The 26,858-nt window shown below is 44.0% G+C and overlaps 1 protein-coding gene across 9 annotated transcripts in view; it reads left to right on the top strand.

The window, feature by feature from the left end:
- The window catches only part of RORA (RAR related orphan receptor A), a 387,644-nt gene that overhangs the window by 291,815 nt on the left and 68,971 nt on the right, over window positions 1-26,858 (top strand). Inside the window, exon 1 of one of the 9 annotated variants that reach the window (XM_021554231.4) lies at window positions 23,956-24,233. The exons of 6 other annotated variants lie outside the window; for them this stretch is intronic. In XM_021554231.4, the coding sequence (XP_021409906.1) occupies window positions 24,203-24,233 (31 nt within the window). In that variant the 5' untranslated portion in view covers window positions 23,956-24,202. Of the gene's footprint in view, window positions 1-23,955; window positions 24,234-24,811; window positions 24,972-25,000; window positions 25,144-26,858 lie in introns of those variants that run through there. 2 more of the 9 variants (XM_021554232.4, XM_077785871.2) reach the window with 2 other exon arrangements.

A 26,858-nucleotide genomic window follows, 5' to 3' on the forward strand; every position in this document is an offset into this window, starting at 1 on the left:
ACTACCTTGTGTACTTTTCAGCTCCTTATTGGATAATTGATGATTCCAATATTGTACTTTTCAATTCAATCTTAAAATAAAAAAAATTAAAAGTGCCATTATAGGAAAATGGAAAAATACTCAATACATAGAATGAGTCTCTGAGGCACTAATAATTAAAGGTTGATGCCAGGACTTTACACAGTGCTCTGAAACTTTCATTGATATTTTATTTCATTCCTGATCAGCATTTGGAGTTTGGCCCATGTCAGGTCTGATTTGGTGGGCTTCCAGTACAGAAGCCACAGCTTAGTTCAGTACTTACTGTGAAGAGGTTCATGTAGGATCCAATGAGTGTTTAAATTTACTTTCTTTCTCATACTTCACATTAACAGTTCCAAGGATTAATTTATAGGACTCAATGGTGACTACTAGAGAGAAAAAAAAAAAGTAGTCAAATTAAGTATAAATGAAAAGGTATTTTGTAGTAACTTGATGAGTCTTGCCATAAGGCTTGGCTGCTCTTATTTCTAGCTAAGCTAACTGGTGATCAGTTTTACCATGTAGGAAGGAAAAAGAAAAAGCTCAACGGGGTTACACCTGCCAGTAAGAACCGGCCTGTCCTTTGGGAACGTGTTGGCTGCACAAGTTGTGTGAAAAATTATAAATGCCAAATTTTGAGCAGAATTTGTCCATCTGAGTAATTGTATTGAGGGTTGCCCTCATTCCTGCCAGGGTCAAGCACTGCACAGCTTTTGGTAGCTCAGTGTGAACAAGGCAGGGAAGCACTCGCATCCCGAGAAGGAGAACCAAGAAACACAAACTGAAGGGATGCAAATCCTTTCTCAGCTCCCAGCTCTGGTGTTTTGGCAATGTCTCCCACACCCTCTTTTGGCAAAATTGGCCTGATTAGCCCCTGTCAGCAATCTGGACCCCTTTGTGTTGGTTGTGTTGCAGTTTGGGGGCAGGTTTGGAGCTGCCTTGGGAGTGCAACTCCCAGCAGCCGTGCAGGGCTGTGTCCCCTGTGCTGCTCGGTGTCACACTGACCCTGTGCTGCTCAGGGTGACACTGACCCTGTGCTGCCCTCATGGTGACACTGACCCTGTGCTGCTCAGGGTGACACTGACCCTGTGCTGCCCTCATGGTGACACTGACCCTGTGCTGCTCAGGGTGACACTGACCCTGTGCTGCTCAGAGTGACACTGACCCTGTGCTGCTCGGTGTCAACTGACCCTGTGCTGCTCGGTGTCACAATGACCCTGTGCTGCCCTCAGGGTGACACTGACCCTGTGCTGCTCAGGGTGACACTGTCCCTGTGCTGCTCATGGTGACACTGACCCTGTGCTGCTCAGGGTCACACTGACCCTGTGCTGCTCAGAGTGACACTGAGCCCTGTGCTGCTCAGGGTGACACTGACCCTGTGCTGCTCGGTGTCAACTGACCCTGGGCTGCTCGGTGTCACACTGACCCTGTGCTGCCCGGGGTGACACTGACCCTGTGCTGCCCGGGGTGACACTGACCCTGTGCTGCTCAGAGTGACACTGACCCTGCGCTGCTCAGGGTGACACTGACCCTGTGCTGCTCAGAGTGACACTGACCCTGCGCTGCTCAGGGTGACACTGGCCCTGCGCTGCTCATGGTGACACTGTCCCTGTGCTGCTCAGGGTGACTCTGACCCTGTGCTGCCCTCATGGTGACACTGACCCTGTGCTGCTCAGGGTGACTCTGACCCTGTGCTGCCCTCAGGGTGACACTGACCCTGTGCTGCTCGGTGTCACACTGACCCTGTGCTGCCCAGGGTGACACTGACCCTGTGCTGCCCAGGGTGACACTGACCCTGTGCTGCTCGGTGTCACACTGACCCTGTGCTGCCCGGGGTGACACTGACCCTGTGCTGCTCAGAGTGACACTGACCCTGCGCTGCTCAGAGTGACACTGACCCTGCGCTGCTCAGGGTGACACTGACCCTGCGCTGCTCAGGGTGACACTGACCCTGCGCTGCCCAGGGTGACACTGACCCTGTGCTGCCCTCAGGGTGACACTGACCCTGTGCTGCCCTCATGGTGACACTGACCCTGTAGTGCTCAGGGTGACACTGTCCCTGTGCTGCTCATGGTGACACTGACCCTGTGCTGCTCAGGGTGACACTGACCCTGTGCTGCTCGGTGTCACACTGACCCTGTGCTGCCCAGGGTGACACTGTCCCTGTGCTGCTCAGGGTGACACTGACCCTGTGCTGCCCAGGGTGACACTGACCCTGTGCTGCCCTCATGGTGACACTGACCCTGCGCTGCTCAGGGTGACACTGACCCTGCGCTGCTCAGGGTGACACTGACCCTGCGCTGCCCAGGGTGACACTGACCCTGTGCTGCCCTCAGGGTGACACTGACCCTGTGCTGCCCTCATGGTGACACTGACCCTGTAGTGCTCAGGGTGACACTGTCCCTGTGCTGCTCATGGTGACACTGACCCTGTGCTGCTCAGGGTGACACTGACCCTGTGCTGCTCGGTGTCACACTGACCCTGTGCTGCCCAGGGTGACACTGTCCCTGTGCTGCTCAGGGTGACACTGACCCTGTGCTGCCCAGGGTGACACTGACCCTGTGCTGCCCTCATGGTGACACTGACCCTTTGCTGCTCAGGGTGACACTGACCCTGTGCTGCCCAGGGTGACACTGACCCTGCGCTGCTCAGGGTGACACTGACCCTGTGCTGCCCAGGGTGACACTGACCCTGTGCTGCCCAGGGTGACACTGACCCTGTGCTGCTCAGAATGACACTGACCCTGTGCTGCTTAGGGTCACACTGACCCTGTGCTGCTCATGGTGACACTGTCCCTGTGCTGCCCTCATGGTGACACTGACCCTGTGCTGCCCAGGGTGACACTGACCCTGTGCTGCTCAGGGTGACACTGTCCCTGTGCTGCCCTCATGGTGACACTGACCCTGTGCTGCCCAGGGTGACACTGACCCTGTGCTGCTCAGGGTGACACTGACCCTGTGCTGCTTAGGGTGACACTGTCCCTGTGCTGCTCAGGGTGACACTGAGCCCTGTGCTGCTCATGGTGACACTGACCCTGTGCTGCCCAGGGTGACACTGAGCCCTGTGCTGCTCAGGGTGACACTGTCCCTGTGCTGCCCTCAGGGTGACACTGACCCTGTGCTGCTAGGTGTCACACTGAGCCCTGTGCTGCTCATGGTGACACTGTCCCTGTGCTGCCCTCAGGGTGACACTGGCCCTGCCCGTGGCACAGGCCCCCGCTGCTGCTCAGGCAGGGCTGTCCTGGGGCACGGGAGCTTCTCCTGCACACGGGCAGGGCCGAGGCAACGCTCTCAGGTGCTGCAGGCAGCTGCTCCTCTTTCCTCAGGCTCCTGCTCTGGTGCTGCTTGGTGGTCCCAGGAACCCCCGTTTCAGCTCTGTGTTCTCCTGTCCTGTGAGAGTCCTTGATGCAGCTATCCCTCCCCTCAGAGACACTTTCCAATTGTTTCACAGACCCACTGGGTCCTACTTGTTTCCCAAGTATGCTTCTTATTTTTCTTTTTAGCTGCTGGCAACATCTGCAAATAGGGAAACTTTTGGCACCGTCAGCAATTTGAAATTTCTGTGGGACAAAGTAGCCCCTGCTGACACTTCAGTTAAACTGCTTTACTTTCTATTAGCAACTTCTTGTTGTGTAGATATCCAGGCTGTAAGAAATTTACTGCTTTTAGATAGAGCTTTAACTCAAAACTGCTTTAGGAGGGAACAAGTAATGTTGATTGATGATGCTGCTTAACATTCTTTTTGTATTAATGCTAACAATTTCCAGTCAGAAAATGATTTTCTACTGTATTGCTCACACTCTGGAAATCTCTTTCTCTCCCCCTTACTACAGAACTCAATCAGATACTTCATAGATGTGATCCTTTCCCCTCTGTTCATCCTCCTATCATGAAATCCAGGCTTGTCCTTACTAACAGCTGCTTCTTGAAATATAAAAATTACTTTGGAAAGCCTTGCTTCCCTTCCATCCTCAACAGAAAGCCTTTTACATTATTGTTTATATAGAAGAACAGTTATATTTGTTATTAGGAAAAATATTTTCCATGCAGAACGCCAGGCCCCGCCACTGCCAAAAGAAGGACTAATTGGTATTTTGGAAGGAGTCTTGAGAGAAGGTAAAACTATGGTTTGTGATGAAGGAAAGAATCAAGTGTCTGAAACATTCACTGCTGCAAAGGATACCTTTGTGATGTTGTTCAAGACTTTCTGAATTGGGATTGCCCCTGCCAGGCTGCAGTGGACCATCGTGATTGACCACTACATTCTGTAATTACTAGCAGGGAGATTACTCCAGGAACACTAAAACAAAGTATAACAATGGCAGTAATCTTAGCCAGGAAAGTTTGTATTACAATAAAGAACAACTAGAATAGGTAACAACAGCAGCCACCTCACAACAGCACGAGCTTGGTACGTTCCAGATGAATGATCCTTCAGTGGCCTTAGCTCTGCCCTTCAGTCACTGGTGAACTGTGCTGCCACAGCTGTGCTGGTGCTTTAAATCACACTACCCAGAGGTGTGAGAACTGTGCTAAGGTTTTACTGGGACAGATGTGGAAACTGATTTACCACTGATACTGAAGTGACCTGAATAAAGGGCACACAGAGTGGCCATAGATATCTAGGTGGAAAGAAGAAGTGACAGTATAGAGTCTCTGAAATCTGTGTCTCATCAAAATCTGCTTTGGTAATGCAAAATTTTTAGACTAAAAATAAAATCTATCTCTTTCTTTAAATCCAGGCTGTCTTTATGTACCACCAAGTGACAAAATAAGCCTGATTGTTTTTTCATTTCTATTTTTTTAAACCTCCAGCAGTCACCTTTAAGAACCTGACCCTTATTCTTTGTGCTAGGGAGATAATTATTCATTCTCAATTGCTATCCCTAGGACCAGTTAATGAATGCTACATAATGAACAGAAGTAGGGCAACTGGATGAGAACAATGCACAGGTGGGTAAGAAGACTTCATTTGGTGAGAAGATAATGAACACGAGAACTTGTGGTTTGTCTAAATACCACCCTTGCCTCCTCTTCAGATAGCTCCCACATTATTACTGCTCTTCCTCAGCCTGGCTTTCTACTTGTTAAGTGACAAGAGGAAGGTGGTTATGAGATTCAGCCAAAAGAGGATCCTGTCTCTCTCTCTCAGACCCATCCTAAACATGTTTACTCTTATGTGCTCTCCTGTACCTTGTCAAAAGAAGCTCATTCTGCAGAATCAGCCCTGCTTTGCAGTGCCTGGTTTTACTATCTCTCTGCAAGACTTGTCCCTTTCTTCCTTAACAAAACTGTACCAAATCTAACTTTTGGAGAAGACAGGATTGATTCTTGATACCTCGATTTCTGATGTTGGTACTGAGAGAAACAGCAGCTGAGCTGGCCCTGCCACTGCAGGGTTTGCCTGTACTGCACAGCTGCCCTTTGCAGCCAAGTTTTACTGTGCATCTCAGGAAAAGCAGTTTCTCCCACTGGAGTTCCATGGCCCATCCACACACCCAGGAAGGTGACACTGCTGTCCAGCTGAGGAGGATCAATGTATAACACAGATAATATTTCCTGTGCCTGACAGCCTCTCCAGAGCTGCAGTTTGAGTCACAGTGTGTCTGTGTTTTGAAGCCAGCCCTAGCTCAGGATGGGACTGGTGTTCTGTGAAATCAGCAGCAGAGGTAAATGACTCAGTGACAGGAATATTGGAGATGAACACAGAGCCAGGCAATTTGTTCTTTCTGCTCTGGGTTTTGTTAACCTGACTGACAAGAACAGACAGGAAATGGGGTCTGAAGGTCTCTGACTTGTTAAGCAAAGTATTAATTGCTTAGAAATGGCAAAATTTAGTTCAGTAATGTGGTTTCTGATATTCCAAACATGACTTGACCTTTTATAATGTCCCGTTTGAACTGGAACAAAAATTAGTTGAGCTAGAATTTATCTGAGAGTGTCTTCCTGAGACTGTTTTTAAAATTTCACCTAAACCTGTCACAGGCATGTTTAATACTCAAAATGGCAGAAGCCATAGCCAGAACAGCTTCCAGCTAGATATGTGGTAGGAACATTATGCACACCATTTGCTAATACAGGCACGTACAGGCCAGCAATAATTCCAGAATCTCTGCCAGAAAGCTAATGAGAACATAGTTGGCCATAAACTTTCCTCTGACTTGGGCAAGGGCATATCTAATTCCAGTTGTCTCATGTCCACTAGCTGCAAAATGGAGGTATCAAAGCAACAGTGCCAGAATAAATTAGGATTTCTTGAGGGTTTGCAATGAGAGACTTGAGACATGATAATGGAAGAAACCTGCCATGGGCTGTATTTGCATAGGTGTGTGTTTGCTTTTCTTGAGCAAACAGGCTGGTTGTGTGTGCCAAGAGCTCGCCACATGTGTGATGGGCTGATGAGGAAGCACTCTGTATGTTCCCTTCAGAGCATGTTTGAAGGGGAAAAACTGAATGCAAGTATTATCTCCTCTGTAATAGTCCAGGGAAATGTGGAGAAATGGTGTCACACCCACACCCTCGAAACAGTGAACCCGTCAAAAGCTGCACTCCACAGTGCTCACGGCCCTGTTCATCCCAAACTAGAAGCCTTTTTTCCTTGCATAGCATCCTTTGGAATTGCAGTTAATTTTATGTCTCTAAGGATTTAGGAAAAGCCTGCATTTTCCCTGGTGCTCTCCTGACATGGGATCTCTCAGGCCTTGTCCATGAAGATAGGGAGCCAAATCAAGAGCTGTTACTCAAGGGCTCCCTGAATGGGGAAGACTTTTTCTCCTGCTCTAACCCCCCTTCTTTCCCATGCCCTCTGCTGACAGATTTTAAGATAAACTTTAGAACCTTTGTTTCATCTCCAGCAAATCTCCACCTGCAGTCAGCACTGCCAGATTCAGTGTTGCAGGGCATAGGAGTGCTTGGTGAAAATCCAAGTGCAGTCCACAGTGATAATCAGCTACTAAAGGCCTCCTCACAGTAAGCCTGCTCTCCTGTGGAGTGTATTACCCAACTTCTCCAACTCAGTGTCTCACAGCATCTTTGACTGTTTTCTTCATGTTCCAGCTGCAGCCCTGCTGATAAGTGAGCTAGAGGTGCTATTTGTATTCCATGTGTAAGCATGTTTGGAGCATGCTTGAATATTCCTACAGGCTTTTAGGGTCTGCATGGACTTAGATGGTTGGAGGCTATAAGCCTTGGATTTATAGGAATTGTTATTGTGTACTTATCCTCCACTGGTGTTTGATTTATATCTGCAAAAGTCATTCCCAGAAGGAATGTAACTAGATTTTTCTCCCAGATTTTTAATTTAATTGGTGATTGTTTACATGAGGATGCTTGCCAAAGTGAGATGATTTGGCAGTTCTCTGGAATGTAAAGGTTAAGTATATTGATTTCATCTTTTCCCAAAGGAGCTGTTCTTTTATGCAAAAGCATCACTGGTTTTGTTCTTGTGCCTGAAACTTTGTTTACATGGGTTTAATTGAATTCTGGAATACAGATAGTTTGCAGTCTTGGTTTGTTAACAAATCCTGACATTCCCTGAGCAGTAATTCTTCAGTGCTTTCAATGCCATAAATACTGAAAATGGGAAAAAATCTGTCCTGCCATTATACACTCAGTTAATAGGAGTTATTTGTAGTGATGGCAGGGTCTTAAACCCTTGTCTTAATGTGATCAGTACTGTCCTTAGTTTACAAATAAGCATGTCTGAATTGTTAGCTTACAAACAATGTCTATAAATCATAATTATTTTAACATTAGCCACAAGCTTCTGACAGTCTCAGCTTTTGAACTGTACATTCCTGAAGCAAAGTGAATACAAAGCCAGAACTGCTAACTTTGCTTTCAGAAATCACATATTTAATTTCTTTCCCACTTATGCAAAAAGTTGGTGGGGTTTTGGATCTGCAGTTTATGAGTAAGCTGTTTGTTACCCCTCTGGAGCTGAACAGCATTTGGAACACCTTGGCTGGAGTGTTCTTTCATTGCTGTAGTGTGGGTGGGCCTTGATCAGAGCAGCGGGTCTGGATGGATCACTGAGCTGCTGAATAGCTGCTGAGGAGCTAAATGTCACAGCTCCTTCTGAACTGTGTGCTGGCCCTGCCAATAGCTGGAGCAAAGGAAACCCCAAAGAGATGATTTGGTAATTGCAGTTGAAATTGGTGCTGTGGATCTATCAATTTCTTTTTTGGTCACATCTTCTATTGACATTGGTTTTTCACTTTTTTTTAAATTCATCAACAGTTTTTCCTCAGTGATCTTTTTTGTGATCCAGGTCCAGACAAAGTGATTAATTTCATAGAGCAGAGGTATGCCAGCTGAATTCCAGTTCTGCATTAATAATAATAATAATAATAATAATAATAATAATAGTCATTTCTCTCCCTTGGGTCCATTCTGCTGGTCTCAGTTGGAAAGAAGATGGTACTGAAGCAGGTGCCCATCCCTGGGCTTCTGATCATTCTCCTGCAGATCACATTTCAGTCTGATAGTTCAGAGTCAAAGTTTTTCCTACTGTAAAGTGCAGTTTGGATGGAGATAAATCAGAAGCAATTGTGATCCTTGTAAACTTAAATTAAAAATTCCTCTACTTTTCCTAGCAAAATGCTTCTTTCTGACATACCTCCCCAGCCAGGGACTCGGTGTTAACAAATGAAGCTTCTCTGGAGATAGTTCTCATTCCTTCTTATCTTGTCAAAGTTGGCAATAGTTTTCCTGATATTTTGTTTTTCTTCTCCATCATTCCTGCAAGGCTCAGTCTTAACTCAAGAATTTCTTTTGATCCCTACAGATCTTTAGGAAATTAATTTCAAATACTTGATGTTCCAAATACTTTTTGACGCTTTAGGGTATATTGCTGGACATACTGTTGTTAGTTTAAAAAGCCAAGACCCAGCAGCTGCAGGAATTTATGCCCATTATGGAAAATCCAGCATGCTTTCTTTGCTATGGCAATACCAAAAGTCTGCTGGCACACCCGACTGAAGTACTTATAACCATATAAAGGGAATGCCTTTTAGGAATTGGATAAAAACACAGACATAATATTTTCCATCAATTAGATGTTGAGAAGTCCCAGACATACAATGCTGCAAGTGAAATTAGATGCCTTGGGAAACCTATTCCAAATGGAAATCTAATATGTGGGATCCTGACTCAGTCACCACTCCCTCAGTTTTCTACCCTCCCAAAATATATTTGGATATGCTAGTAATGTAAATATAGTAACATTACACCCAGTAAATATGCACAGATTGGATCATGCGAGCTGCACTAAATGCAGCCATAGACAAACCACAAAGTTGCCTATAAGGTATTTTAACAACTTGCCAATAATGCACATTTGCCGAGTTTCCTATGTTATTGCAGATGTGCAGTGCTACTATTTGTGGAATCCTTTCAGCAAACTGTGTATTATTTATAAATGGAAAATGAGAGAGTTTATGGTGAGCCTTCTGTCATAGTTGTTTGGCACATGGGAATTATAAATAGGACTGGGTAATCACTGATGTGCTTTGCATTTGGCACTGTGGTCATTTCTGACCCAAAGAGAAGCCACAGAAGATAAATATATGAAGGTGCCTACCAGCTTGTGTGTTAAAGTATATTTTCTGTTTCACTCCCTGCTTAAGCTGCTAGCTGAATGGAGTATTTTGTTTTACATAGTTTTTTAACTGCTCCCACAGCATGGCTCTTCTCAAAACAGTTTGCCCCTAAGTGTTTGGGGCAGTTCTCTATTAGAGGAGTGAAATCAGCCCATCATTATCAGTGCCACTTGCCAAAGGTGTTTGAGAGCCATCCTGCAGGATGTGCAGGTGAGGAACTGAACACCCAGAGCTGTTGGGCTGTGCTGATGCATTTTGGATGAAATCTGAAATAAATGCTCCCGAGTGCACAATGAAGTCTTCTGCAAATCACGTGCAAGAGGAAGTGTTCTCTGAACTCTGTGGAAAGCTTGCAGGCCTGGTCTGCAGAAACACCAGGAACAACACAGCACCCAGAAGGTCCCTTTGCTTCCTCCTGGCCTACTGAAGGTGGGAAAGAATTGCTGATGTTACTGCTGGAGTCATTATTCTCTTTGGCAACTCCAAGTGCAACATTTTTGTTTTCTTCTCACATCTAATTCATTCAATTTGCAAGTAGTTCTGCATATTTTTTTAAACTTTTTAAATACAATCTGTGATTTAGTTGAATCCCGTTCTGCCTCTTCTTTGACTTTTTTCAATGATAGCTGCTTTCCTCATTTGAATTTAGTTGGCAGCTGTATTGATTGATGTTCCTGGTAGAATAGAATCCAGCTGTCTTCACTTAAGAGCATTGCAATGCAGGACAAACACTTTAGGCTGTGTCATCCATGTAAACAGTCTGTGCTTCTAAAGCTACATAAATCCATCCAGAAAATGACAATCCATGCTGGGCTTTTGCTGTGCTACAACGTGGACAGAACATGGCTCTGGATTTTTTGCCTAAATCATTGCAATCAGCTAGCAGGGTTATATGCCAGGCAGTGCTTTAATGAAGTATACATCAAGGTTGCCAAATAAGCAGCTTTTGAGGCCTATGCATATCATTATTGTGGGAAATATTTCTACTAGTGTATTAGATAATAGGTGCAATTTGAAAGAAGAACACACAGTCCTGTTCCTCTCCACCCCTTGTGCACCCTTTGGGTGTGGGCACAAAATATTGAAATGTGTAGCTCAGCACATTTCTGGTTCATCTGGCTAAAAAGAAGTTGCAAAGCAGCATAGATTTTCTTTTGCTTTCCATCTAGATCTGATGTACCAACCCAGTAGATTCTTTTTCTTAAGTGGGCTTTTTTTTTCCTCTTCCTTCTCCATATTTTGACACTGCACTTATGGGTAGTGCACCTTTGTGACCTTGTAACTGCTAAGCCTTTTGCATGAAGCTGTTTTTGCAGATGCAGAGAACAAAGGAAATTACCACCTTCCAGGTGTGCACATGAAAGCACAGTTCAGGTGTATAAACAGCGTTGTTAGCTGAGGAGTAGAGTGCTTACTCAGTGGGAGCCCATTTATCCATGTTCTGATGGGTTTTATTAATTATTAGTACATGACAGTTTAATCTGTAAGTTTGGGGCTCCCAGAGGTGAAAGGCTCTTGCTCTGTGGTCATTTCCTGAGCCTGTACAGGTCTGTACCACTTCTACCTCGTGCCTCTACTGGCTCATCAGCTATTCCTGGTGGAGCTGATTTCTTTTCATTTCTGTAATGGTGTTGCCAGCACTTTTCTATAGAGAGATCAGCTAGGAGAATGACCAGAATGACTCCCTATGATGAGTGAAAAAAACACTCTAAATGGCTCAGTCTTTTAAAAACCCTCTATAATGAAATATTCTCAAGCCAGGGAAATGCATATACAGGAGGAGTGCAACAGCTTGCTCTTTATCACTAAAAACTGCAAGCTTCAACATTGCTTTTGTTAAACAGGGATTTTTTATCTTCCTATCCAATCACCCCCTACCACCAGGCTTTAAAATTCTTTTTTCTCTGGTCAGAAAGCTGGTTCAGATGCCATACCTGTGGTTTCCCTCATATTCTGGATCTTTTCATAGAACTTGGTTTCCATAGTAAATGCTTTTCAAAAATCATATGGTTCAATAAAAGTACTCTGCAGTTCTTTATTTTATAAAGGAGTGCTCTCATTAACTCACTGTTGAATAACTCTTACAACCTCAGATCTATTTGAATTCTACTCCAAATGTTCCATTACAGGCCATCTGACACCTCATGAAACACATTATAAGCTCCATTGCTAAGTTTCTGATCTTAAGCCTTAGTCCTCAAACTATTTTATCATACTGACATTTGAACAAAATATGCTGAGACAGCAAATGAGGATCCATATTTAGCCATGCAGAAACCAGGAGAAAGGATTGGTTGGTATTTACTGTTCAAAAAATTAATACTTTCCAAACTTCCTAGAGTGATGTGATGGGAAGCTTTTGTCTTCTCTGTGTTAGCTCTTTTAATTTTGTTTTGTCAAGGCACCACCACGTTTGTTTTGGGAGTTAGAGAGGGGAGGACGGTGCACCACAGTTGTTCAGGGGCCCTGCTGAACCTGAACACAAACCATGACACTGAGAGCACAGGGTTGGTGTCACAGATGTGGAGACCTCCCCTAAGCCAGCAGCTCCAGTTTAGAAACAGCAACTCAGCCAGAGACCTGATGAAATCAGGGAGTTGGTGGCAGTCCTGCCCCTCATTTCTGCATGTGCCTTTTGAGCATCACTTCCCTGCAAGCCCCAGCTGCAAATGCAGCTCTCAGAGGGATGCAGCTGAGGTGCACGTGCAGGAGTGCTGTGCACAGAGTGCAATCACATCCTGCAGCACTGGCTGATGCCAGTGGGGAAAGCACAGCACAGTGCTCCCAGCAATCCCCTTTGGCAAAGCTCAGGGTTGCCATAAAGCAATAACAGTGTTCATGCTAATATTGATTTGTCCTAGTGATAAGGGAAAAATAATTACCCAGAAGTGAACTAATGATGTCCTTTAGAAAGGCAAGGTACTGCTTTCAGATGTGACCTAGTTGTCTTTGGTTTGGGTTTTTATAAGAGCACTGTGAGCACCAAGACACTGCAGTGTTGCTGTTGCCTGATCCTTGCTCTTGTGAGCCCTCTGTACTCCAGCAGTTCTTCAAAAACTGCTTTTGCCAGTCCTTGCCTATTGATTACTTTATCTTCATTAGTTGGGAGAATAATTAGGCCTGTTTCTAGTGAGATTTTTCACCTGGTTTAGCAGAGGGAGAAGCATACAGGCATTTTGCTACTCATGCTACTGGTGTCTTTTAAGTTTGTTTTTATGTCTTGTTGCATTTTGGATCACATCAGTAATCTGTCACATCTCCAGCAAGAAGTATACGAAATGTGGCAGAACATTATTTCACAATTTTGGGTGATCGTATTCTACTCAGTATCATGGCACATAAAAAGAAATTACCATAGTATTGGTAGGACTAACTAATGTCAAGCTGGTGCTTCCTTAAGTTTACCTTCTATTTTCATGAGAAAACAAATGTGCAAAGCACCTAAATGGCTGGCTGGGAAATAACTTGAATCAGCAGTGCAAGTAGTAAAAACAAGTATCTGAGCCTTTTAAGAAGGAGAAATGTCTGTGACAATATGAAATTGTGTTGTTGTGTGTTCATCAGTGCTCACAAAGCATTGGTGATGCACCTCTAAAGTCATAGATTTTGGTATAGCAGGATGAAACATATTCTGATTTTCTGCCGACAAAGACAGCATCTTTTTCACTTAGGAAAAGGGCAGGCCTGTCTATCATCACCATGCTGGCTGCAGTCCCCATGTGAACCCCAACTGCCTCCTCTTTCATACAGACCACTGATCCTGCATGGATTTTTGGGGGCAGGTATGAGAATTAGTTCTTGTGTCAGGGAAACTGCGTTGTTTTCTTTTTGATTGTTTGTTTGGGGCTTTTTTTATTGTTTTTTTTTTAATCTTAAGTAGGCTTTATAAATTTTTTCTTTCAATTTCATCATATAAAAATTCAGTGTATTTTTTCCTTCTTAGTACTGTTAAATGTTTTGCAGGCTTAATTTAAACATTATGATTGCCTGAATACATTTGTTTTCTTATTTGGTTGACAAAACCAATGAAGCATTTACATTGCAATGCCTTGGCACGTTTTCAGTTTGGGATCACTAGACAGCTAAAGAGGAAGGGCTAAAGTCTGTGAAGGTGAAAATAATGCACTTATTTCCCCTTATGAAACTGCACATATTGCTCCTTGCAGAGTACCAGCCCTGCATGCAAAGGTCTAGCATGGAATAAATGCTTTTGTGTAGCTTTGAATGCTGTATGGCATGACCAACATTTATACAGATGAAACAAGACAAGATTGGGAAGAAATAAGTAAAGTGCCCAGGGGTTTGGAATGGTGTGTTTTCCCTGTCCCAGGTCAATGCACATCTGGAAGCCTCCAGTGGGTTGGGTGGGTCCATGGGCCCCCTCAGGGGCTGGTGCCAGCTGATCCTGCCTTCTGAGCAAAGGGGCATTAGGGAGAGGAGGCATTGAGGCCCCAGGAGTGGTTACTCCTCCCTTCCATTAACATCCTCCTCAGAGATCCTTAGGGGTCTCTAGAGATAGGGCATTGTGCAATTTCTCTCCTTTTCAGAGGGGACTCCAAGCCCTTGGCTGTGTAAATGGGCAAAGACACCAAGGATCCAGAATTACCTCAGTTTTTCCTTCCCTGTGTTGGAGAAAATATTCCCAGCTCCAGAATCAAATACAATAGAATAGAGTGGCCCTGCCAGCAGGGTTTGGTGACCCTTGCTGTGGGATCTACAGCATTTTGTGGGACGTTGGCAGACCCACCACAGGCACCCACACATTCCCAGGCAGCCGCCTGCACTTGCTGCTGGTGTCCCTTCTGTCCTGGCCATTGCTGAGCACTCCTGGGCACTCCTGTCGTGCACTTGACTTGGAGTCAGAGTGTTCAGGTCCTGTTAGCTCCAGCTTCCATTTGCTACTTGTCCCTGTTTCCCTTCTGTACTGAATGGAAGTGCAGCAGATGCAGCACAGATACTGAGGAGAGTCAAGAAGCTGCCACAGGGAATACTGCATTTTCTCATTCCCTCAAAACTGAGGCTCAGAAAGAGTTGTCTGGTGTTTCATGTTGTTCAGAAACATGCTAGAGGAAAATGTAATCCCTAAGTAATTGCTTCTATCAGAATACCCTTTGATTTTTACCATATGCCTCTCTATGATTTTTCAGAATTATTCAGCAGAAGGTTGTGAAGAAAAATGAAGATGATTTCTGAGGAACAATAGCTTAAATCCTCTTGATTTTTCACATTGAGGTAGTTTGCCACACCTTATCTCTTTCACATTGGTACTTCCCCTCCTGATACCAATTTCTGTTAATTTTGTATCATATTAACTATCTTCAGCAGCGCTTCAGAAGCTTCCTCCCTCTGCATTTTGGTGCAGATCTCATCAATATCTCTGAACTTCAGTTCTTTTTCACCTCCTTTCGAAATGTTCTTCTGTTAGAAGTGATCCAGCTTCCATTCATCTCTACTTTGTTAAAAAACATTGCCATCCATTCACTGAGCACATTGCAGCCATTTAGTCACATGCCCAGAGGCTCCTTGCACCCCTCACCTGCCTTGTCCTCAGCACTGGGCAGGCTGGAGAGCTGCTTCTGCCTGCTGTAGTTCTGGTCAATAAGAGAAACCTAACATACCTTGATCTTGTACACCCTTTTTTTGTCTTTCACTTTTTTTTAAATTTCCTTCCTATTTCTGTGAGTAGTTCTTTTCTTGAGATTTTCAATTTTTGGCAGGTATTTCACTTTTTACCGTTTTACACCCTGGCTCACACGTGTCTCAGTTTTACCTCACCTGTTGCAGATATTTCAGAACACCTGGTTATTTGTATGGAGTCTGTAGAAGAACAGTGCCCTGACATACTGGATCCAGGCTGTGCATCCAGAAGTGTGAGAGTGGCCCCGTGGGTTTTGGCAGGGCAGCTCAGATGGGTGCTGCAGGCTGTACCATACCTGCAGTTATCATGCAGCTTCTTGTGGATTGTGTAATTGAAGTAGTTTGCTGAACAAATGTAAAGTATAACAGCTCTGATGATGGACTTGAACTGAAAATGCAGGTTGATTTCAGTGCTTCATGCTAGAGAGCAGATAAATTACTCTTAAAATAACAAAAGCACTGGTTTGTAGAAACAGCCCCCAAAAATGTCAGTAAAGACTTTTTTAATGACTTTCAGAAATCAGTTAAAAAACCCCAAATGTTTTGTCCTTTAGGTAAAAGTTGATAGAACCATTAAAAGCATTGTTGAATTATTGGACACTTAAGAACTCAAACAATGCAGTACTGAAATTGAAGTGTCTCTGCTAATTGTAGTTTGTAGAGTACATGCTTGCAATACATGGGCTTTGGAGTGAAGAAGTTTGTGTATGTCTTAGAACCTGACCAGAGAAGTGTGCTGGAGAACAGCTGCCCTGTGCTAGAGGCACCTCCCCAGCTACAGCAGCCCTAAAATCAAGATTAACAGCTCTTCAATTAGCCTTGATTCTATTAGAAATGTCCCTCAGATTTCATGCTCTGGAAAGGGATATGGGAAAGAATATCATAATGTTTCCCTCTTCTTTGACAAGCCTTTCAGTAGCCCTGTCAAAGATCCTTTAAAATGGAATTGAAATAATCAGGAATGATGTGCCTGTGTAAAAAATGCTTGGCACTTTCTTTTTTGCAAGATGGGTGTATGGTAATAAGGTTTAAATTATGAGTTTAAAATTATTCTTATCAAGCAAGTGCTGATCAAATTACTAAAACAGAAAATGAGAAGGTTTCTAAATCATTCCCCTGTTTTGCTTTCTAAATAGGATAAAAAAATACTGTCATGAGTTAAATTAATACAATTGCAGATTATAAAACCCAATTTTAGATGAAGCAATAGATGATTCTCTGCAGGTGTTCTGCTTTATGTGCTTTTCTTTGTAATCAAATTTATCAGCTTAGAATACTGCACTCCCCTTTCCAAAGTGAAAGATGGTTCTGTGCAGGTGTTCTCTGAACTTGGTGATCATTAGCAAAACAGTGCTCTCAAATAATTACCTTCCTTTGTAAGTGAATCATCTTATTATTTTGCTTCTATTAAAGTCTGGTATCTTTCAACAGTGTCACGTTATCTTGTCTAATAATCAGAATTATGCAAAGGAATTATCTGTATGGATTTCATGCCCAGGAACTGTATCATTGTTTATTTACCACTCTAAGTAGGTATGCAGTGTTTTGTTTGTTTGAAGTACAGTAGTTGAAGGTGTATTGACTTTTGAAAATAGATCATTAAGGTTTGTGTTTTCTTTAAAGTTGAAGCCTTAAAAGCCATAATCTGCTGCCATTTATTTTTTTACTAATGGTATCAGAAGTAATGAATTTTCTTTGGTAATTTCAAGAATGTGCTGTGGAGGAAGACATCAGGAGTGAGAGCTGCTGAAGTGGCTTTAAAGTTTGAAGAAGTGAGAAATGAGAGAAATTAGCAATGATCTGTTAGTACATGAGCAGAGAACATGTTGGACTTGCCAGTGTTTCTGTTCTGGAGCTCAGTATTAATCTGAGGAGGAACTGGAGAAAATGCTAAAGCACAGTATTTATCCTCTCTCTATTAAGCATTGTGCTGGAAAATAAATTGTGAGACAGGCTTAGAAGCCCATATAACTGTGGCCTGAAGACTGAATTCTGGAGAGAGTCCTAACATGGAATTTTAATTGTCCTAGAAAGCATGTCTGCTTCTAAGCTTGCATTTTGCATTGGGGCATAGAAAAGGTACAAGATCTATAGTGCAAAGCTGTATAAATAATGTATATGCTCACAGGAGAAGGAAATATGCTGCTGATCAGACAATGTCAGCTTAGATGAATCCTGTCCTGAAAGCTGTACTTTAAATGTAAGCAGTAAACTCACTATTGACATGTGGCACTACCAACTGAAACATCAATAGTTATAAAAAGAGTATTTCATAATGCAGATCATTGCTTGGTTTGCTTGGCTGGACAGATGCTTCTACTTTCCATTAAAGAAAAATAATTTCCATATTAGTTCTGAGTGCCCAGCACATCTTAACTGTCCCACTAATGCTCACATTTTTAATCACATTGTTGAAAATGGGCAAAATTTGCTTGCTGGTCTCATAGAATGTAAGAGGGAGGTTTGACTGTCACTGGGCATGACATGGAGCAATTGAAATGCTGACATTTTTACAGCTGGTCTCAGGTTTACTTCTGCTCAGTCTGGGACTGGGTGCAATACAAATTCTTTCTGTGGAACATCCTCATCCCATATGTGAGACTGCTTCAATTGTTCTCTGGCAAATTGACCTAGACATCATTTCCAGAGTTTATGGGCAGCAAGCACAACTCTGGCTGGCTGTAGATTAACATTTCTCTGGTTATTATTAAGAATAGCTGAAGCATTCCATTTGTTCAACAGATGAGAGCATTGCCATAAGCAGCAAGGGAAGAAAAGAGGCTGAAGTGCTGTGAATGCCCATGGCACATGGAGTGGCAGAGGATCCTCTGGGATATGCCCATATCATCTTGATTGTTGCACAATATCAGAAAAAGGCCAGGGAACTCCAGGGTTCCTCTTGGTGCTGCATCTGGCCAGACACATTTGTGAGGAAACCTGTCTCACTTCATCTCATACTCTGCTCACTACTACCATTGCCTTGGCTATCCCTGATGATGCAAAAGAGGGAAGAAAGGGAAGCCCAGGGATTAAAAAAATGGCAAAAAACTGTTACTTATCCCTGGTATGTAACTGTCTAATGATCTAAAGCAGTCATCGATTTGCTGGGGATAGCAAATGCTCCAGGCTGGTCTTGGGCATCCCTGTGGGCATTGCAATTCTTCTGTGAATGGCCGTATGCACAAAAGTTTGGGAAATGGACCTAACACTTTGTGAAACCCAGTTGTTACCCATAAAATTGAATAAAAACTCTATAGACCAAAGGCTTTTTAGGGAAGTAAGAACTTTTCTAATACTGCTAAGGTATTTTTCAGAAAGGGACCAAAGCACTTAGAGGTTCTGTCTACTCTCAGCAGGTTTCTTGAAGGCCCCAGCACCTGTCCAGCTGACAGATCTCTGCATCCTGGCATCTGCTCTCATCTGGAATTAAATTATGAGTTAAATTATGAGTTAAAAATGGTTAGGCTTAAGATGCTAGATGTTGGTAACTGAGCAGCTCTGCCCACTCTCTCTCTGTGCTACAGAAGCTTACACCAAGGTGATAAGGAGCAAAAGGAATCAGGGAGATTCTAAACTACACTGAAGATGTTCCACTACAACCAGCATGATTCTCTCATGGTTGATTTATAGGAAAAGGTGGTTCTTTGAAGTGCCTGTCTATTCTGAAAAATTATTATATGGCAAGGATCCTTAAACAAGGGTCTAATAATTACTTCTTTGAAGATAATTAGTATCTTGCTGTTCTTTGTGCTGCTGCCAATCAGCAGTTGGTTTATACCCTGTCTATTGACTTTTCCCCACCTAAAGGGATATACAGAACAATACATAGCTGCAGTTTTTGGAAGCAACACTGGCCAAATAACCTGGTAAGATTATGCATGAAAAAGAGAGCTCTAACAGCTTTCAAACAATTCCTGCTTTTTGGCAACATTAATGTCAGGGCACTGCAGGAAGATTTGATCGTTCAAACCTGTATCAGAGAGAATCTTTCTGAGATCAGACAGGGACTCTGCAGTGGCAGTTTGATCAGTAATCCAATACTAATCACTTCATAATGCCCTTTTAAGTGTAGGCAAAAGGGAGGGGCTACCAAGTCCAGTTTGATCTATTTCTTGACAATTTTGTGTTCTTTTCATGGCCCCATTTGCAATTGGCGGCAGATGATGAATTGGTGATAATCTCATCTTTTTAATCACTCTATTTCCAAAGTGGGCTGCTGTTACCTTAGATTCTGAAAAGCAGCAAATATGATAACCTTTCAAGGTGAGAGGAAGCTGGGTGAAAATTCAGTTGACTAGATCTTTAAAACCTTTTGCTACTAACAGCATGCCTAGCTGATAATAATGAAGGGCTTACCTTTCATCCAGATGAACCCCAAAACATTTTGTCAACTCACATTTCATTTCACCAGGTGCAGAACTGCAGCAGCTGTTTGGCAAAGCACAGCAAGCAGTTCAACAGTTGGGGATAGCAATGGACTTAATTGGGAGTTGTGGGGCAGTCTCTAAAATGACTTGATTAAGACATATAGCTGTAGGCCCACGAGGCACAGAAGGAACCTCCTCAGCAGGAACTGAGGCTGGGATTTTGTCTGAAGCAAAATGGAATGATTGCAGGGTCAGCATAGTAGCAGTTTGAAATAGATGAAAAAGAGGCAACTTAATGAGGACAACCTCAGTTAGATTCATCTTCAACAGTGTGCTACTTGGAGGGCTAGAAATAAATGAAGACTAAAACACCACTAAATCTAGAGGGGGATATGTGTTAGGGAGCAGTCATTTTCTTTTTGGGGGTGTTGCATATAACAGCTGCAAGCCACTTAAAAATTGATTGCCAACAGGATGGACAGAATTGTGAAGTGTGTTTTTAAAGATTATCTAGAGCTGCAGTTTCCCTACACTTGGTTTTGGGTGTATTTGGTAAACAAGGATGTTGTGATCACTGCATCTGCATGGTTTCACATATGGCTGTTGTTGAGTAAAAAGCCAAAAGGGCAAAAGCAGAGTGTTCTGATACTTGGAATTTGTTGTAGGTTTTAAACTCTGGTCACATCTAGACCTGCAACACTCAAACGAGCTGGGAGCTGAATGCTTCCTGGTAGTAGGACATGTGATTGGGCTGCAATTGGAGAAAGGCTTTGCTTTCAGTATCACCTGCTTCTTCCCTTTTACCAGCAGCTGTTGTCACCATCTCTGGGCAGCGCTTAACTCCTCAGAGCTCTTTAAATGTTGTAAAGAAATATTCAACATTTTCCATAGTTGTTTGAAGTCCTGAAAAGTACTTGAGCATTTCTGAATGTTACTGCCTATGTGAATCAATATAAGATTTCCTAAACATTTTAAAGAACTTATTTCATTGTAAGCCTATGAAGACTTCAGAAAAACAATTTAAAATATGCATGATTATGTGGATTTGTACTGCCAGTCTAAGCCCATAAGTGAAAATATATATGTAAACCTAGCTCTAGGTTATTTTAAAATAAGTGAAGAAGCTGTCTTTGCTAAAGCTGAAAATGTGGAGGCTCTGGATGATTTATTGAAGCACTCTTGTATCACATTTCCTTCCCAGTAAGTAGGTTTTCATCTCCATGGGAGAATGCAGCATGCAGCCCTTGACCTGCAAGAGGTTTGCACACAGTTGTGTTTGTAGCAGTGATAGAGCAGTGGGGAAATGCTGCACCTCAGAGTGGTTTGACAGCTTCAGCTTCATAACAACCCAGTGTGGCTAAACCTCCTTCAGACATGGGGTGACACTTTTTATTTTTTAAGAATGCTTTTTTCCTCTGTGTTAGGTAGGGAAGAAGGGTGGTGGTTGTGCCCCATATTTATTATTCAAATCTTAAATTTTAGTGATAAGGAGGTCTCAAAATTATTCCTAAATTAAGCCTAACCATGCATCTTAGGCAAGAATGCAAAACTTGACCCAGCAGTCTGCAGAAATGCTCCCCACTCACATTTCAAGTCAGAACAACATAAACATCTTTCTTTAATTAGTTGCATTTAAACTACTTCTGTTTGGGGCTGTCCTTGGACAAACAGTTAGGAGTAGTTGTTGGTTCATCTTAGAAGTTGAATTTATTACTTTTCTCAGTAGGTTTAAAAAGAGGTGGAGGAGGCTTCTCAGTGTTTTCTATCCTGTGCTTAGAATGCTCAGTTAATGCTGTCTCTTGCATTACCAGTGCTGATAGCTCATAGGTGTTTCCCCTTTCTCTGTTAGCAATTGAAGGCAGCACTGTTTTGCAGCAGAGTTGAAAAGATTTCTAGAAACATTTGTTTCCCTCAGATTGTTGCAGAGGCTTGTGGTTAGGCTGGCAAGCTGAACACCTTTTATGTCAGTACAACACAGAGCAATGCTTGATAAGGTTCCCCAATCTGTTCCCATCCCTAAAGCTGCAATCTAAGGTTTGTAGTTCCCAGATGTTTGGGTGTGCTCAGGCTGAGCCACAGTGGCTCAAAGATGAGTACGTGCTGTGGTCAAGGTCTATTAACAGGCCACTGCTCAGTCTGAACCATTGATAAATATATTTGACGTGTTCAGGAGGTCTTTGAATGCAGAAATCAAGGCAAGAATTGAGTGTACCCTGAGGTGCAGTGTCTCTCCTGTGAAGAGTTTGCAGCCTTGCAGTGTTTCATGGGTATCTATCAAAAGCTGAAGGAACAGGCAGGATAGATGACAAGCTTCTGGAAGCTGGGAAGTGTTCCTATCAGTCAAATGAAACCCTGCTGCACAAACAGAGAGAGCAATTGCTTGTCAAGTGTACTGTAATGCTCAGCTCAGTATTATTTGACTGGCACATTGTGTTGTCACTGATACCGTGTCTGAACTCCAGTGAGAGTTTCACAGTTGCCATCGTTTGGTAAATGGGGAAGGAAATGGATTTTGGATGGAGTTTTTATGATGAGGTCAATCGGAGACAGAAAACCCAAGTGCGAATGGATGTGTTTACACATTCAAAAGTTAGCAGATTGCTTTAGATGGGATACTGATAACAAATAATAAACTATTTTAGGTATACTCTTCTCACTTAAACGTCTGATAAATCCTCTATAATTTTATGAAGTAGCCTTTGTAAGGCATTTGTAAGAATGCAAATCCGTGTCATCTGCTTATTATTGAAGCCGTTTAGCACATCAGATGTCGTTCCAGATTACCAGTTGCATTTCAGCTGGACTGGAAACAAATCCAGATCAGTAATAATGTAATGCTGTGTACCTTAAGGTTAAATGTCTGACAAGACAACTACTGCTAATGGACTATGACATTTTTCAGGCCATCGGTCTGACATTACTTGCTGTGTCAGAGTAAAATGTTTACAAAGATCTAACTCCACGTTACAATGTGTTAAGACATCATTCTTCTCTCTTGTGCATGCTCCAAGCTTTCTGGCTGCATCTAAATTCCACAGTTGGCCCATGTGTAAAAGCAGCATCTTCCAGGCCCTGAAGAGCTCTGAGCACCACTGTTGGTGGGATTTGATTCAGTCCAGAATGCCCTGTAAGGTTTCTGTTCAGCACATTGCAACTTTACAGCTTGTAAAGTTTGTGCTCGTGCAGGTAAAACTCCACGAGCACAAACCCATCTGGGACCAGGTCTGCCACTGTAAATTTTCTGAGCATTATCTCACTATACATGTGCTATTGGTAGGAATAGCTTAATGTAAGGAGAGCAAATACCGACAAAAAATTTTATGACAAAGATATCTGCTGAATTTGTGCTACTGCAGCCGAGTAGCTCTTGGAATTTTTAATGTTTTTTGAAATAAGGAAAATTTAAATCAGTATTTTGCATTAATGGGGCTTGAATGACTAGACTGATAAATGGTAAGTATACTTTGATCAAATCATGTTTTAATAATATCATACTGTATTAAGAACTCATTCAAGAAATAGGTAAGAATTATCCATTAAGGGTCATTTAATAGTAGATTGTTTCAGTGTCCTCATCTCATAAAGGCTTTCTAAATATAGGGCTTTGTTTCAAATATTAAGATGGTTCCTCTGGCTTCTGTTCGTAACTATTTTCCCTTTTTTGCATTAAATACTTACATTCTGGTTCAATTAGATTAAATGGTATATTCTGTCCCCTCTTAAACAGCTTGTAATGCATCAATATTTTTGTGTGGCTTTGTATTTTGTGACATTTTATTTCAGTGGTTAAGACAGGAATTGGAGAAAATACTGGTTTTGTTAATGCAATTTTCAGCAAAGTGTGGGTTTTTTAATAGGTTGGATTATTTTTGTGTCTGTATGTGTGCTCAGTCATGCGCTATCCCTCCTGTAGTGTGGATGTGTGTATATCCATGAACGTAAAACTTCATCTCATAAACTGACAGTGCAGTGACAGCTGATGCTACAGAATAGATGAAAACTCCAGCACTGGTATCATGCTTCAGACGTTCCAAGTAAATCCTAAGAAAGCATGAACCCATCACCAGACAGATTTAAAATGTAAATGCTGCTCTGCTTGATCGAGTCAGCAACTATTAAGTGCAGAACGTCGTGCCAAGCTGTAGCGGCAACGCGGTTGTTTTTTACTCAAACAACACTTCGGGGGGGCTGCGGGCCGGGAGCCGAGGAACGGAGCTGCTCCGGGGCGCGGCGGGGCTGTGCCGCTGCCCCCGCCCCAGAGCGCCGGGCCGGGCCGGGCCGGGCCGGGCGGAGCAGCCCCGGGCGGCGGGGGCGGTGCCGCGCCCCGTGCCCGCCCCTCGGCGGCAGGGAGGGCCGGGCGCTGTAAACAAGGCGGGGGGCCGGGGCTGGCTCGGTGTCAGCGGGTCACATGGAGCCTCATATGGGCCGGGGGATGGCGGCGCGGCGCGGCTCTGCGCTGGCAGGCGGCGGCTGCTGCTGAGGCGGCGGCGGCGCTTCACGCCGAGGGCCCGGCCCGCCTCCCCTCCCCGCCTCCTGCCCGCCGCGCTCCGCTCCGCTCCCCGCCGTTCGCCGCTGACAAATGATGTGCGTTGTGCTCGCCGCGATGAAAGGTAGGCGCGTCCGCGGGCGAGCGGGGCCGGCAAGGAGCGGGGCCGGCAAGGAGCGGGGCCGGCAAGGAGCGGGGCCGGCAAGGAGCGGGGCCGGCAAGGAGCGGGGCCGGCAAGGAGCGGGGCCGGCAAGGAGCGGGGCCGGCAAGGAGCGGGGCCGGCAAGGAGCGGGGCCGGCAAGGAGCGGGGCCGGCAAGGAGCGGGGCCGGCAAGGAGCGGGGCCGGCAAGGAGCGGGGCCGGCAAGGAGCGGGGCCGGCAAGGAGCGGGGCCGGCAAGGAGCGGGGCCGGCAAGGAGCGGGGCCGGCCCGACTCGCGGCCTCCGCGCTCCCCGCGCCGGGGCCGCCGCTCGGGGTCCGGCCGCGGCCGCGCGGGGCACGGCCGGCTCCGGGCAGCGCTCGGGGCACGGCCGGCTCCGGGCAGCGCTCGGGGCACGGCCGGCTCCGGGCAGCGCTCGGGGCACGGCCGGCTCCGGGCAGCGCTCGGGGCACGGCCGCTCGGCCGGGCCGGCGCCGGCGGGAGCCGGGGCGCGGAGCCCGGCCGGCCGGCGGCGGGAGTCGGAACGCGGAGCCCGGCCGGCGGCGCGGCGCTGGGCGGGCAGCGCTGCGGCCGCTCCGGATGGGCTCGGGCTTCCTACGAGCCCGCGAAGAAAACGCGCTCTGTAAAATCTGACTCTAGCAAAGAGGAAAGGACGTGCAGCATCTCTGGGCAGGTGATGGGGCTGAGATGCCGTCTTCAGGCAGGTGCTCATCTTTCAAAGGCTTTGGAATAAAAGGAAAGACCAGAGTTACTTAGAGACTTGTTTTTTCTAAACCTGGAGTTTTTTCTTCTTGCGGATTCGAGTCCTTAGTAAGGGGCAGTAGCAGACTGAAGACAGTCAAACGAAGTTTTTGATGAGATACCAAAAGTTTAGAGGTATGTTTGTAGTCTGCCCTGTTTTCTAGTAAAATTAGGTCCACAGTAGAGCTTTGCATTGCAGTATTTTTAAAGTCATAGGTTTGGGGTTTTTTTAAATATAGGGGAAAAATCTAAACCAAGTAACCATCTTACTTACATGCAGTATCCTTTCTCGGTAATCTAAATACATATGATTTTAATGCCCCCACTAAAATACCAGATGTATGCTGATTAAAATTAATTTTAGGCACGATTTCTCTTTAAAAATTTTAGTTACTTTGAAAAAGAATACTGAGTCTTGCTTAAGTTAGAGACTGTTTCTTATTTTTCTACTTAGCAAGGCACTAGGTAATGCACACCAGTAGCAGCATAGTGTTTAAGGACGGTAATTTTCAATTACTTGGCTTCCTTTTCTTCTTGGAGAGAAGCCTATGCGAATAAAAAGAAAAGCACTATATTCATTAATCATTAGCCATGCTGAATGTATTTGGCAAGAAAATGTAATTGGGTTGATTCAAATACTTGCATCTGTAACAAAAGGAAGTGTATTTTTTTAAGTGCAAACTACATGGATATTTTAGCAGTCCTTTAGAGTTCTATATATTCTGATAACAGTTTTTCAGTGTATTCCTTATAAGCCTGTTAGAACCATGAAATTAAATAAACAAATTTTTTAAAAGAGGGAGGGAACTACAAACACAAAAACATTAGGGGGTGTGATTATGTTGTGTGCTTCTGGACAGATTTAAGGTGTGTTTTTAAAGAGCAGGCAGATGTTTTACAGCAATTTACCTTTGAAATATATTTTTTATTCTCTTGGGAGTTTCATTTAAACCAATTCCACACTGATGTAAAATCTTGGCAGAGTCCAGTCTTTGGATTTTAAAGTGTAATTCCTAGTGGCTTTATTATGGAAATGCTTAGGTCTTTGTGCTTTTTACAGACTACTTCTACAGTACATTTAATTTCATAATGTTTAGTTTTCTAGTGCATTGAAAAACTTCCTTGGTTTCTTATCCTTTCTCTAATTTGCTGGACAGGGTTCAGCTGGAGGAAATGTGTTGTCATTTGTCTTAAAAGGGCCTCTGACTGCTATGAAATAATATATCCACAGGCCAATATTATGATTTGAGAGAAGCAGACCAATAGAATAGGGAATGGATTTTGTTTGAGCTCAAAAGTAAAAGGGAAAAATGCACAAATTTGGTATTTTGTTTGTTCTCTATTCTGTGGTGGCATCTTCTAATATTTTCCAGTTCTGAAATTAATGTGCAAAAAATTACAGTCTTCAGAAGAATTCGGGATTTTCACGTTTGGTTTAATTTTCTTTTTTTGGGTAAAAAGGGGGAGTCTTAATGCTTTTCCTATTGCTGTTTAGATAGCCCAAACTGATACCATGTGAAGTTAATTTGTGAGTTGTATTTTTCTAGCAACACAATGTTCTGGCAAACACGTTCTCTTGAATTCTGCACAGTCCTGAGCCTGTGTCCAGGTTTGGTGGGTAAGGACGAGCCAGCTGTCACACACGCAGAGCTGCACTCACACTTGCAGTGCTGGGAACAGACCAGCCCAGGGAAGAGCCTGGGCATGTGTTTGACACAGGCTGCATGTTAGGAAATGAAACTTTCTCGTTTCAGGCAGAGCAGAAAGAGGATTTTTTTTCCAACTGATTTCTAAGAAAACAGGCAGAGATGAAGCATCAAAGTTCTTAATGACGGAATAAGTATTTTCTA

This window comes from Lonchura striata, chromosome 10, assembly GCF_050655825.1.
Source record: "Lonchura striata isolate lonStrDom1 chromosome 10, ASM5065582v1, whole genome shotgun sequence".
Classification (NCBI taxonomy): domain Eukaryota; kingdom Metazoa; phylum Chordata; class Aves; order Passeriformes; family Estrildidae; genus Lonchura; species Lonchura striata.